The 15,569-nt window shown below is 34.5% G+C and overlaps 1 protein-coding gene across 1 annotated transcript in view; it reads right to left on the reverse strand.

The window, feature by feature from the left end:
• The window catches only part of BLTP3B (bridge-like lipid transfer protein family member 3B), a 110,876-nt gene that overhangs the window by 18,934 nt on the left and 76,373 nt on the right, over positions 1–15,569 (reverse strand). Inside the window, 5 exon segments of the mRNA XM_082349563.1 lie at positions 1–108; positions 1,806–1,999; positions 10,019–10,127; positions 10,445–10,698; positions 14,740–14,890. Of these exon segments, the coding sequence (XP_082205689.1) occupies positions 1–108; positions 1,806–1,999; positions 10,019–10,127; positions 10,445–10,698; positions 14,740–14,890 (816 nt within the window).

Below are 15,569 nucleotides of genomic sequence, written 5' to 3' on the forward strand. Positions count from 1 at the left end.
CATCTTCTTTATGTGATGGAGAAGAGCATCTTTTTCCAAGTGAGCCTCTGCAAGAGCTGTTTTAGCTTTAGCCAATTCCTGTTTAAGAGATTCATTCTCTTCCATGAGCTGAAATGATAAATTTGGAAAATAAGAAAACTTAACCATTTTCAGAAAACACAAACTCTTTATATAGTATCAAAGGTATGACACATGAGTCAGTAAAATTACCCAATGCTGGTGGGGATGCACTTAAGCTGAAAACTGCTTTGAGAAGTTATTTGGAAACACATACCAAGCACTTAAAAATGTCCATAAGTTTTGACCCAGCAATTCAAAACACTAATTAACTTCTAATTTCCAAATCTAATAGTGATTTTGTTTAATTTCAATTTCTCTTAAGATGCTGCTGACCTCACCACTCCTTGTTAAGCCTCTCTCCTCTTTTGCCTTTTATGCTACAGTTCCTTCTTTATCCCTCTCTACCTATGGACTTTTCATCTCTTCCTCAGCTGTTTAAGAACCCTTAAATTTTTCATATTCTATTAAATTCCATAATTGGTCGCCTTCTCTTACCACTGGAGCCACTCTCTTAGATGCTCTCATCTACTCCTGTGGTTCCAATAACTATAGATAGCCTGATCCAGCACAAGCCTCTATCTTGAGCCCCAGACCCACATTCTGAATATCTCATTAGACATTTTCATCTAGATATCAATAGGTCTCCCCTCATTAAGACTTGGTTCAAGCATTTTATCCTCTTAGAACCATTCCCTAACCCCTAACCAGGAAGATGTGATAAAACTTTCTCCACAGGAAAACACATTTACACAGATATATTAAAATAAATTCGTTCAATTTCAAAGAGTTCTCAGACCTTTTAGTACCAGCTTATGAATGCTTGCCTTACAGACCAAGTTGGGTATTTCACTATACTTCCCAAACTCTAGTACATATAACACATGAAACAGTATGTTCTGACTACCATTTACATGCTCCTGTCTTTCCCACTAAACTTTGAGTTTCTTAATAGATAGGGAGTGGTATACTGTTACAATTCTATATCCTTAGCTTAGAGTTGACATCCAACAAATCCTGTTAAACAGGTGAATGAACTCATTCTGTGGTTCTATCATAGAGAATTAAAATTCTGCTGGACAGAATTTTATAACAGCAAAAAATAAGAAGCAACTCAAATATTAACAAATGTTAAGAGGAACCTTTAGAAATGACAATACATCCACACCCATATTAATCTGCCACTAACAACAAATATGAAGCATCGACTATACTTGAATTAAAAAAACAAATAAAATACATATATGAAGCATACATAGCAATACGGAAAATATCTGTTAAACAATGTTAAGTAAAAAAAAAATACAGTTATATACACTAGAATAGTAATTGTTTAGAAAAATTATGGAAAGAGCCTGGGAGGAAAAATTAAAAAATACTGATAACACTGTAGGAGGTTACAATATGTTAGAGTTGTTTTAAAATATTTTTCCAAAGTTCTGAAATATAACAATACTTTTGCAACTTAAAAATAAGACAACAAAATGAATATATCTTCCAAGAAGCCTTCATAGATTCCAGAAACTGGCACTGTCCCACAGTTACTCCTTTATCTTCCATCAGACTACAAGCTCTGTGAAGGCTGGGAATGTCCATACCTTGCTCAACACTGTATCAACAGCATCTAACACAGTGCCTGGCATATAACAAGCACTCAACAAATGTTAAATAAGTAAATAATGTCTGAACTATTTAATATTTATTTTAATTGCTGAAACTGAATGAGAATGAACTAGTTTTTCCATTACCTGTTCCCTAGTAAAGTCAAAGGAGCACTCAGGAAAGTTGACTGACCGAGAAGGCCAAGGAACCTCTGGGCTCGTCTGAGTGGCTTGAGTGACACTGCGTTGTTTTTTCAGATCACACTTTCCACTGGTAAGCAGCACTGAATCACTTTTGACATCTTCTTTCAAATCATTTCTAGAGTTAAGCATCTGAGAATCTAATACAACAAATAAATACTCAGATAACATTTCTAAATACTTGATAAATCTTAAGTTCTCTTGTGAAAAACTAATTTAAAAATGAGTATCTCTATTAGTAGGAAGACATTATGAAACAGAAAAACAATAAAGTCAATAAAAGAAAAAAGCTCATTCATTGAAAAGATGAACAAAATCAAAACCAAAAGCTCATCTGTTGAAAACATGAATAAAATTGATAAAACCTTAGACGGACCAAAAAACAAAAAAGGAAACAAATTACTAGAATCAGAAATGCAAGAGGGGACGTTACTATCAACCTAACAGAAATAAAAATAATTGTAAAGGAAGACAGTGAAGAACTGTATACCAATAAATTAGATAACTTAGATGAAACAGAAAAATTCCTACAAAGACACAAGCTACCAAAATAGACTCAGTAAGAAATAGATGCAAATACAACAGGTAAAGAGATTAAATCAGTAATCAAAAACAATTGATGGTGCTTCAGGTATAGCCAGATACTGGAATTCATATGTTGTCCTCAGGAGTGTCAATTTAGGAACCTGACTCTCTCTACTTCTCAGGTCCACTTTTCTTCTCTTCTGGATTAGTTCAGTCATATGATGGCAAAGGTAGCCTCTGGTGACCCCAAACAAGTAAGTTTTACAGCCTGTGACCCCTTCTCTCTCAGTGACCTTTTCAATTCACAAAAAAAGACTCAGAATGCTTGGGTCACAGTCCATTCATGTATCACTCAGTGTCCCAAGGGCTGAAATCTTTTGATCGGCCCTGCTGGGTCCCATCTCCATTTTTGTGATAGGGTCATATGATTGCTAAGTCCACCAAAATCATGTGCAACAGTCATGATAGAAAGGCAGTTCACCATATCAAATTATATTGAGCAGACAAAAGAGTAATACTGCTCAAAATAATTTTTCCCCTTAAAAAGATTTCCAGAAGGGGTTAGCTAAGTCAAAGAACAAAAATATTTTTTAAAGCTTTTGTTCATATTGCCAAATTACCCTCCATAATGGTTCTATCAATTTTACCCCTATTCTGTATGTATAAAAATGGAGTAGTTCCATCATCATGGATAAATGACATCAAGTTGAGTTTTAGTCTGTTCTTGGGTTCATTATATTACAGTGGTCTCAAATCAGAAACTACTTTTTACAATATTGTCCTGTACTGATTATGTTTTTAGTAGTATTAACTAGGAAAAAAACTACAAAAACTGTTGTATTGGTTCAGACTAGCATACGATTCAGCTTGGCAGTGACTATAAGAGAAATCCTAAAGTACTATGCCATGGAAAAGCCAAATTCTCCACTCTTTCAACCTCAAAAAATTAGTAACACCCCTAAAATTCTACTTGTTTACAAATTTATAACATACTTTTGGTTTTCAAACTTTTAGAGGAGCAAAACTCTTCTTTTAAATGAAATCTGACATAGAATGCTAATATGAACTAAAAAAAAAAAAGCTGAGTTATATAGGCTGTAGTGACGAAAATAGAGGGCCCAAGGCCCATTCTATTTAGCTTATATCTCACTACTCATGGGATCCTAAGAATAATGAAAAAAACACTGACCAAACAATTCTGAAACCCATTTTATTTCAATCACTGGGAAGTGGAATGAGGAGAGAAAAGGGAAGGAGAGGAAAAGAAGAGAAGAGGAAGAAATATGGGAAGAGAAAAAGAAGGAATGAAATAGAGGAGGGAGGAGAGAGAGCTAGAGAGTGGAGGAGACAGAGGAGTGAGGATGGGAAAAGAGGAAGAGGGATGTAGCTGTAACTGGAGATAAAGACGGAGAGTTAGCTGTGAGTCTGTTTTGCATATACACTCATTGGTAGTACCTTTTAGATTCCACATATAAGTGAAATCATCAGTATTTCTTTTTCTCTGACTTATTTCGCTAAGCTTAATATTCTCTAGGTCTACTCATGTTGCTGTAAATGGCAGAATTCATTCTTTTTTATGGTTGAGTAATATTCCACAGTGTGTGTGTTTTTATATATATATATATCTCATATCTTCTTTATCCATTTGGGTTGCTTCCATATCTTGGCTACTGTAAACAGTGCTGCTCTGAACAGAAACAGACTCACAGATACAGAAAACAAACTAGTGGTTACCAAAAGGGAGAAGAAAGCAGGCAGGGGCAAATGAGGAATATGAGACTAAGAGATACAAACTACTAGGTATAAAATAGATTAAAATAGATAAACAACAAGGATATATTGTATAGCACAGAGAAGTATAGGCATTATCTTGTAATAACTTTTAATGGAGTATAATCTATAAAAATACTGAATCACTATACTGTACACCTGAAACTAATATAATATTGTGAATCAACAATACTTCAATTAGGAAACAAAAAGAGGGAGAGATAAGTAGGGAGGAGCAGGTAGGAAGGGAAAAGGAAGAGATAAGAAGGGGAGGAAGGGGGAGGAAGAGGCAGGAAGAAGCAAGTGTAAAGATGGGAGGGACTGGAAAGGGATAGGAAAGGAGAGAACCTGTAACTGACAAGGGTAATTGGAGTCTATTACTATAGAAAGACATATTTCCTTTTATTTACTTTAAAAGAACTTCTTTCTAGTTTTTAAGACAAATTTTGATGAACAAATCCATGCCCCTCATGGATGAAATGTGCATCTTATGACAATGTACATTTTTCCCCTAGCATAGGCTCTGCTAGTTATTTTCTAGATCTTGTACCTTGGACAAGCCATTCAACTTACCTAAACTTTAATTTCTTCATTTGCAAAAAGGAGATGATAAGAATACTTGCCTTAATTATCTCAAAGGGTTATGGTAAGAATTAAGTGTTAATATTTAATGTAAAAAACTTCACAAACTGGAAAGCATTATTCAAATATTAATTGCTGTTAGTACCACAGTTGGTGTTCAATAAATATCTGACTTTAAATCTAGGTTTTAACAGTTCTCTGTTTATTCAGACAGAAGATGTCTATTCATTTATCTTCTCCGAGTGTCATACAGGCACTCTTCCGAGTTTAGGTTTTACACTTTTCTTTAGGTTTAGTAATTTAAAAATTCTTCCCTCATTCCCAGTGAGGAAGTATTATGGCAATGATTCTAAGGCTGTATATGGCAAAGAGCTGCTCATCACAGACCTTTAAATATACAATGCCCCATCCTACCCCCAACATTCCAATATAATCTATTGGGAGGTACTCCCTCACAACACTTTTGCTGAGAGTCAATGTCACAATGGCCACTGTCTCAGATGGGAGTATGCCAGGTCCTAGGTGTGTTGGGTGCAAGACATGTTGAGAGACAGGACACTACTATTAAAAGTAATTAACAATAGATGGCATAGGATATACACACATACCATATATACACACACACACACACACACAACAAACATTTTCCGTCTTTTTCTCTTATAATAGTGTTATTAAGTTACTCAATTAGTCATATTTCACTGGAGCAACAAGAAACTGTAGTATACCTTTTTAATTTTCTGAAAAATTATTTTAACTTTCTCTTTACTGAAAAACTAGTCTTTCCCAAGAAGTGAGGAGTACTATGATAAGTGGCAATAAATAAATAACAAAAAAACACCTATTCCTTCATGATGAACTTTATTTAATCACATCCAGAGCAGCTGCAAGTATACTTCATAGTACACTAAAAGAACAGGAAGGAGTAAAGAAAAATATTAGGTAAGCTGCTATTATCACAGCAACAAACACCTAAAACTAATTTTTGAAACACCTACTAGTCAGATTATTCTGAATGCTCCTGTTTCCTAAATAAATTTGTTTTAAGGGAGAAAAACTCAGCATACCTTAAAATTTCTTTCCTTATTTTTCTTTTTTGGCTGTGCCACGTGGCTTGCAGGATCTCAGTTCCCCGACCAGGGATTGAACCTGGGCCATGCAGTGAAAGCACCGAATCCTAATCACTAGACCACCAGGGAACTCCCATACCTGAAAATTTCTTAAAGAGCTATTTGAGAAAGTAGGGCCATTCAAATTATTTACCCAAAGTGCTTCAAAATTCTAAGAAGCAAATAAAACTGTTAAATACTTGTTTATCATGGCTAATATATTAATTTGAGTCGTATTTATGATACATTATCATACAAGCTTATGTGCGGTACATTAGACTATGTGTTATATTACGTACATCATACACTAAAGACCCTCATACAATTCATTTCCACATGATAAGAAAAATAACATAATGTAATCTGCTTCATGATATTGCTCTTAGGAATACACTGAAATAAAACATGAGACACTCTGTATAAAACAAAGCATACTTGCTTATGCTTAAAACATGTTGTTCTTTCCAGAGACAATGGAAAACTACTTTAAAATAAATTGTCTTAAATTTTATACAATGCTAATATCCTGAATAACACAACAAACTTTTCCATCGTCTCAATGAGCTTTTGAAAGGTACATCAACAATTTACAGGACTTCCCTGGTGGCGCAGTGGTTAAGAAACCACCTGCCAATGCAGGGGACACAGGTTCAAGCCCTGGTCCGGGAAAATCCCACATGCCACAGAGCAACGAGGCCCGTGCACCACAACTACTGAGCCTGTGCTCTAGAGCCTGCGAGCCACAACTACTGAGCCTGCGTGCCACAGCTACTGAAGGCTGCACGCCTAGAGCCTGTGGTCTGCAACAAGAGAAGCCACTGCAATGAGAAGCCCATGCACAGCAATGAAGAGTAGCCCCCACTGGCCACAACTAGAAAAAGCCTGTGCACAGCAACGAAGACCCAACGCAGCCAAAAATAAATAAATAATTTTTTTTAAAAAGTAATGCTTAAAAAGAAAAATTTACATACATGAGTACTGCTGCTAAATTTAAATAATACCCTGAGTTTTGATTCCCACTTAAAGAAAATCTAGGATATGCTTTTCTCTAACATTTCATCACTACCTAAATGGCTTTGCTGAAAAGATCCAAGTGTCACTGTAAAAACATGAAATAAGAAAAATTATATTCCTAAAATGTAAAACATTTGATAAGGAGCAAGAGTTTTCAAAAATGTAAGAAATGAAGTGTATAAAAATGTGACATATTCTGAAAAGATAAATATGTGATTTTTTTTTTTTTTTTTTTTTTTTGGCCACACCGCGGGACATGTGGGATCTTAGTTCCCCGACCAGGGATCGAACCTGTGCCCCCTGCAATGGAAGCGCAGAGTCTTAACCAATGGACCGCCAGGGAAGTCCCTCATATGTGACTTTTTTTTAACCCATACAACTTTAAAGACAAATCCAAATGGAGTTTCCATATTGAAATGATCTTCATGCAAATATATGCCCTTGCTGGACCAGTGATTCACTTTTGCCTTAGCTACTACATTAAAATACAATTCACAATTGGTAAAATATGTATTGATATTTGACTAATTATAAAATATAGATAAGAAATATAGGAGAAAATACAGAGAAAATTTTTTCAAAGCACCTTGATTTTAAATTAGTTTTTACTCATTAAATTGATGTCTGTGTAATTCTTTATTTCTCCATTATGTGTATGCAAGTGGATATTTTTCTTCAGATATTATAAACCTCTCATTTAAAACAAATATTTGTTTTTGCTTTCTTTAGCAAATAGTAATCAATCTCACTCAGTTGCCAATAAATCCCCAAGAATTAGAGCAAGGATTGTTTTAAATTTTGTCAAGTATAGATATTTTATTTGGGACTTCCCTGGTGGCGCAGTGGTTAAGAATCCACCTGCCAATGCAGAGGACACAGATTAGAGCCCTGGTCTGGGAAGATCTCACATGCTGTGGAGCAACTAAGCCCGTGCGCCACAACTACTGAGCCTGTGTGTCACAACTACTGAAGCCCGTGAGCTTAGAGCCCGTGCTCTGCAACGAGAAGCCCACGCACTGCAACGAAGAGTAGCCCCCACACCGCAACGAACACCCAACGCAGCCAAAAATAAAATAAATTAATTAATTTTAAAAATATTTTATTTTCTGCTACATTTTTATGTCAATGACAAACTTCATTGCACTGATATCAGAGAAATGGCCTGCATGAACTCTATGTTTTGGAATCTGTTGATATTTTCTTTGAGACTGAATTAATAGAGAAGTTTTATGGGTATTTGAAATTACCCGTTTGTTGAATTCAAATATATATATATATATATATATATATATATATATATATATACACACACACACATATTTATATTTATGTATCTATATTTGTACTCTGAGAGGCATGTAAAAGTTTCTCTATGATTGTAGCATCTCAATATGATATGATTCCATTTCTCTTTACTTCAAATAGGTTTGCTTTATATTTTTTAGTTATGTTGTTAGATGGATAAAGGTTTATGACTGAGGTATGTTTTGGGGGATCTTTTATCAATATGAAATCTCTCTCTGAGGCCAATGACTTTAAGAGCACCTCAATAAAGAAGATATATAGATGGCAAATCAGCATATGAAAAGATGCATACATCATATGTCATCAGGGAAATGCAAATTAAAACAATAGCATGCCACTACACACCTATGTAGAATGGCCAAAATCCAGAACACTGACAACACCAAATGTTAGTGAGAACATAGAGCAACAAGAAATCTCATCCACAGCTGGTAAGAATGTAAAATAGTACAGTCATTTTCTTACAAAACTAAACGTACTCTTAACCATAAGATCCAGCAATCACACTCCTTGGTATTTACCCAAAGGGGCTGAAAACTTATGTCCACACAAACACCTGCATGTGAATGTGTACAGCAGTTTTATTCATAACTGCCAAAATATGGAAGCAACCAAGATGTCCTTCAGTAGGTGAAATAAACTGTGGAATATTCAGACAATGGAATATTATTTGGCTCTAAAAGGAAATGAGCTATTAAGCCTTGAAAAGATATGGAGAAACCTTAAATCATATAACTAAGTGAAAGAAGCCAATCTGGGACAGCTACATACTGTATGATTCAGGTCTGACTCTGGATATCTCTTGAAGGTAGAGCTGATAGATTTTAGGTGACCTACTATTTTTTACTTCAAAGATCAGGTTTTTAATTTTCAAGGATTTCTAACTGGTTATTTTCCATAAAAGCTTGTTCTTGTTTTGAGTTCAAAATCCTATCATCTGTCTGAGGATATTAATTATATTTCTTTAAAAGTCTCAACTTTTCTTCAGCACTCTGGAGCACTGGAGCACTCTGCTCTGCTTTTTGTGTAAGACAGACCTGCAGTTTTGGGATCTAAAGCATCTGGGAGCAAGAGCCATACAGCAAACCTAACTTCTCACACCTGAGCTATCTTCACCTGAGCTTTTACCATTAATGAAAATGACATTTTGATCTTTCTTGGCCTGACTTCTATGTTTGCTGTAGCTGTTCCCCAGCTCCAGAGAGGAAGGACTCTTCAGTCAAGAGTGCCCCACAAACTGCTTCTACCTCAGCAATAGTCTTCTCTTTCATGGTTTCTGGCTACAGATTTTTCTGGTTCGCCTCTTATCAGTCCCTCACATTTCACCCTCAAGTAGCTACTAACAAAGTGAGGACTAGAACACCTAGGTCTACCAACTCAAGCTCTTTCCACTACTCCACACTACCTTAGAAGACACAGTCCTTACATGAGGAACCTTAGAAATCTTGCTAGAATGGAGATACAAGCACTAAAACAGAACTAAATACATAGCAATATACTATAAGTAACTAATGTATGGAGAATAAGTACTCAAGAATTTTAAGAAGTCACATCAAGTTATAGAGAAGGGTTCGTTGAAAAGGAGAAGCTTGAGATAAACCTGGAAGGACTTCATTCAAAACACATTTGTAGAATAGATACTAAATCAATTGTAGATGAGTTATTCCTGAGCTAGAGGTTCATACATGGATATTTTAACACAATGTCCTCAAAGTGTGCCTAAATCATCTACTACTACATATGCACACACATATAAAATAGTATATAAAAAGTATGAGTGAAAAAAAAAACAATCGGCATACTAATAATGTCAAATTTCAGTTAAATGTTCACTTAAACTGTTTTCATATATACCTCTGATATGAAAAGAGCCATCATCATTTCTCTCTACCACAAGATGATCAATATGAACAGTTACAGGAGCTGGTTCAAGGGATACTGTACTACTACGAGGACTGTCATCCTATGGGAAAGAGAAATAGTATTGGCATGTTGTTATTAAAGTAAAAGATAAAATTAATCATCTTCAATTAATCATTTTCTTAAACACTACTTCAGCCAATAATATTCTTAATGAGTTCGAAATATATCTTTAACATGCTTTAGTTCATACAGTGAGAAAACTGCTCATTTTATTTTGATATTTTCTAATTTCTATGAAAAATCTCTACATTATCACCACAAAGACCAACAAGTTCATATTTCTAGACATGAATCAAAGTCCAGGTAGGCAAAGTGAACATTTGTAACATGAAAATATAAAAATATTTGTTAACATACTTTTAAATTTATTTTTGTGTTAGAAACTTGTATCTTCATTGGCATCACTGTTGCAACAGTTTCATCTTCCAAAAAATGTTGAATATTCATAAGAGAAGATATAAGAAACTCAGTGCTAAAGTTTTCTATATGGCACTGCAGAAAGCCATTCTTTTCTGCAAGCAAAGAGTGTATTACAGCACCAGGCCCACTTTCAAATCTCAGAGTAATCTCAGGAGAGGATTTAGAATGAATTACAGCTTTATGATCTGAAACTGTGAAAAAAGAACAAATAAAAATTATAACTTTGTAGCACTACTCAAAAATGTCACTCTCAATTATTTGTCATTAAGAGGTACTGTCACTTTGTACAATGTTAAAGCAATAATAAACTTTTAATATTTACACTTAATTTATATTTACAGTACATATACCACATGTACCCAACCCTAATTTTCCCAATTTCCATTTTTATAGACAATCTTTCTACTGTAATGATGCTGCCTTGTCTATACTTTTCTAAAATATTTATTTATTTATTTATTTATTTTTGTCTGCGTTGGGTCTTCGATGGTGTGCATGAGCTTTCTCTAGCTGCGGCGAGCAGGGAGCAGGGGCTACTCTTCGTTGTGCTGCGCGGGTTTCTCACTGCAGTGGCTTCTCTTGTTGCGGAGCACGGGCTCTAGGCGTGCAGGCTTCAGTAGCTGTGGCACACAGGCTTAGTTGCTCCACGGCTTGTGGGATCTTCCTGGAGCAGGGCTCGAACCCGTGTCCCCTGCATTGGCAGGCAGATTCTTAACCACTGTGCCACCAGGAAAGCCCTGTCTTGTCTATACTTTTATATATATTTTTATTTTTTGGTAACATGGAAAAACAAGCCATGATATAAATCTGATGATGCATAACTCAGATATTTTGAGTGTTTCTGAGTGTGTACATATCTATACATTTATAATGGACAACTGTCATGAAGAAACAGTCACGGCATTTAAAGTGACTCAAGCCATTTCTCAAGTAGTGACAAAAGCCTAAAGTTTTGTACATTCTTCACTAAAATTGGGCCCTTAAATAACTGGAAAAGCAAATAGAGAAGACACTATTAAAATGTTACTACTAGAAGACAATCTTGAAACTAAAATAATAGCAAAGGAAATATATATATGTTTATGTTTATATTTATATTTACATTTATTTATGCCTTGGCCTTGTTCCAAAAAAGAATTTGAGGTGGCTTACAGAGCTATAAATACTTGAGTTCAAAACAAATTTCTTTAATTTCAATAAACACCCATAGAATATCTTTAAAAATAAAAGTTCCTAGTGGAACTACTAAAGTGAATTGGCCCTCATGGTAACTATTTTGTTTATTTTACATTACCTAGCTCCAAAAAGAATAGGAGAAAACATGCACATGGTATAATCAGATTAAAAAAATAAGTAGGGAATGGAAAAGTAAAGATAGGTGGTAAGATTATTAACTCAAAATACATTATTTAAATTTCTGTGCCAAAGGTAGACCAAAAATAACTTCCTAGCAGCAAAAAGAAAAATACGATCCGTTTCACAATTCATAGAACCCGTGAGTTAAAAACAAACTGTTCTGGAAAGGTGAAGCTGTTTCAGTTATTGAGGGTCAAAGTTATCTGTCCCATGGGCCCTCATAAGAAGACCCCATTTATCAAATTCATGATGTTTAATTTTCCTCAGTATGCATGTGAATACTCTAGTCTTACAGAAGTCAAATGTATATATATTTATGAAGGGGAGAAAGGTGCAAGAAATTAAAGATACGTATATTTATGCACCAGGGATACATCTCCACATGCAACATAAAGTGGAGAGTTGTTTTTAAAACTTTTATTTCAGGTAAAAAATGATATTTAATTAATGTTAGCACTATTTATTAACAATTCAAAATAAATAAATAGTATAGATACTAGAAAAGATCAAAAATACTCCTAGGGAATCCCCTGGTGGTCCAGTGGTTAGGACTCAGTGCTCTCACTTCTGGGGCCTGGGTTCAGTCCCTGGTCGGGGAACTAAGATCCCACAAGCCGCGTGGGACTTAGCTGCCAAAAAAAAAAAAGACTCCCAAAGAATTCTTTAAACAATTAAGAACTCGATATTTCAATTTTTTAAAATAGAAGGTAAAAGAAATGGTCACAAACTGATCATGGTTAGTGTTCTTTCCCGTACCAAGAAAAACAAGAGTTAACTAACTTGTCTAACAGTAAGAGCAATTGAAAACAAACAATTTGGTAAATGTGATTTTATTTTGCCTTTTATCTATCTATATATCTACATATGTCTATCTACACACACACACACACACACACACACACACACACACACACACACACACACTACTCACTCCAGGGAGCTGAGAGCCATAAATAATTTCAAACAAAAAAGAGTATTTAGAACAGAGATAAAACAAAACAAAATTCTCATTAGTCAAAAATCACTCCTGCTTATTACCTTTTATGCCATGAAACTTATATTAAGGTCTTCCTATTAAAGGAATCCAAAGTCCACCCATTATAGAAAAACAAAAACAAACAAAAGCAAAAACAACTTTGCAGTTTTAACTGTTCATGTCAGAGTGACAGTGTATATAAACTGTAGATCAAATACAATCTTTGTTCATATGGCTTATTAATGTTTTAAATGTTCAAGCTAAACTATTTTTTTCTCCTTTTCCCTTTATTCTCTTTCCCTTTCCTTTCTTTCTTGTTATTTTGTTTATTTTTAAACAACCAAGACAGCTGTGAAAAAACAAGGTATTAGACAGCACTGACTGTATAACCCATACATATAAGGCATTTCAAAATGATTTCTTCCGTTAGGAACAATATGAAACAAAGTAATAAGTGGGACATGGTAATAAGTGGGCTATAAAGAGAAGTAAAAAACTGTGCAAAAAAGTGTTTGTGTTGGGCATAGAATAGGGTCTAGCTTTTGAAATTTTACGTTCAATCTTTTTTTGTTGATCTTTCATTGACTACAAAACCTTTCCAACTATATACTTATCTTCCTCCATTTTGTATGCTATTGGGATTTACACTTGCTAATATGAAATTCTTGAATTTTTTTTTAGGAGATACATTGTAAACTGCAAGGCCTACACATAGAAAAAAGCCAGGAGCCAATTTTTTTCTATGATGCTGGTTTATAGACAAATGGCACATTTACTTGCAACTCCAAGGATGTGAGGTGATAGCATACTTATTTAATATCATGCAGGACTATATGTATTTCAACATGTTATATATCAGATATAGCATTCTGTGTACATAGCAAAGAAAAATATTCCAGCTCAGTGACTTTTCAAAAGAACACTGTCATTTAAATTTCTTAGTATAACTATTTTAATAAATTCATTTCTTTAAATAACTGAAAATCGTGAGTGATAATTCCATATAAAGTTTGAGAAAGGGACAGTTTAATGTGGTATTCCTCATCATACACTGTGTATTTTGTCACTTATATCCCTCTATGTCTAAGTGAATGTGTTGATCTTAGAATGAAAAACCATAAGAACAGGATACGTGATTTTACCAAATATCAAGTAACATGCCAGACTCAGGAAATGTTTGCTTATAAGCAAGATAATGGAATACAAAAACTGACACTTATTCTAGTGTGGAACTAACTTTGACCTTTTAGGATTACTTTATCACTCTTTTAATACAGAAAAGATTTTAGTTTTCTCAGACCTATCATCTCAAAGAATGGGACGACTGAAAAAGTAAAAGATGAACTTAACAGCAGAAACAGAAAGAAATGAGGGAGTACCTCTTCAACAGGTTATGTTTCTAATAACTTAAAGTACTTTAGTGAAATATGGTAATCTGAAAGAACAAATCTCTTGCATTATTATAAATAAATGTCATTTTCCTTGAATTCATTTATATCAAAGACAGAATTGCTGATGAGTCATATGGATAAAAAACAAAACAAGTTTAGGCTTCCTTGGTGGCGCAGTGGTTAGGAATCCGCCTGCCAATGCAGGGGACACGGGTTCAAGCCCTGGTCCAGGAAGATCCCACATGCCGCGGAGCAACTAAGACCATGCTCCACTACTGAGCCTGTGAGCCACAACTACTGAAGCCCGCATGCCTAGAGCCCATGCTCCACAACGAGAAGCCACCGCAATGAGAAGCCTGCGCACCACAACGAAGAGTAGCCCCTGCTCGCCACAACTAGAGAAAGCCCCCGCACAGCAACAAAGACTCAACTCAGCCAAAAATTAATTAATTAATTAATTTTTAAAAATTAAATTAAAAAAAAAAGTTTAAATCACATTAAAGTCTTACCTACTGGACGATTACAAAGGTAATGCCGTAGACTGATATTGCCTAACTGATCTGGTGTCACTTGGTCCACTTGAAGACAGATTTCCATATCTTCCCCTCGGATGTCAATTTCTCCATTAACACCAATAATTTTAAACACCACAACTGACATCTAATAAGGATTGCATAAATAATATTAGAATACCAAATAATTCAAAACAAAATTTAGGAAATAACACAGGACACTACTATAACCTCTAAAAATACAACTGTGACTTAATAAACCAAAAATATATTTGTGATCAACAGAAAGCAGTTATTGCACTACAGTGATAAACTTCTACTTCCTTTCTTCCTACTTAGTCAAGAGAATATTTTTTGGTCACAAAGATTAATTATATGACATTTCTGTGTGAAATTATTTTCACTAAAAGCTTAACTTATTTTCTAAGTCATCCATAAGAATATTTCGCTGGGTGAAGATGGCTTAAAATAAACCAGTAACATTTCTTTTGTAGACAGCCCTTCATAAGGACTGACCACCATCTTTACTATCAAACTTTTTCAAAGTGTATTTAAATTGAACTAAAATAAAGATCAAAATATAAAGAATTGAAAAAAGAAACATAGAACCTTCCCTCCTCAATACAAAAAAAAAAAATTAGAAGAGTGAAATTCAGAGAAAAACAATTCAGTAAGAGCAAAGGAAAAATTTCAAGAGTAGAAAGAGCAAAGTAAATCACCCACAATTTAAGTCAATTCATTTTACATATTAATGTCTTTAAATGTGTACATATTGATATGAGATAAAGTTGGTGGCATTTCTCTTCATAGAATGTCTCAAAAGATTA

The sequence above is a fragment of the Balaenoptera borealis genome, assembly GCF_965194805.1.
Source record: "Balaenoptera borealis genome assembly, chromosome: 13".
Taxonomy (NCBI): Eukaryota; Metazoa; Chordata; class Mammalia; order Artiodactyla; family Balaenopteridae; genus Balaenoptera; species Balaenoptera borealis.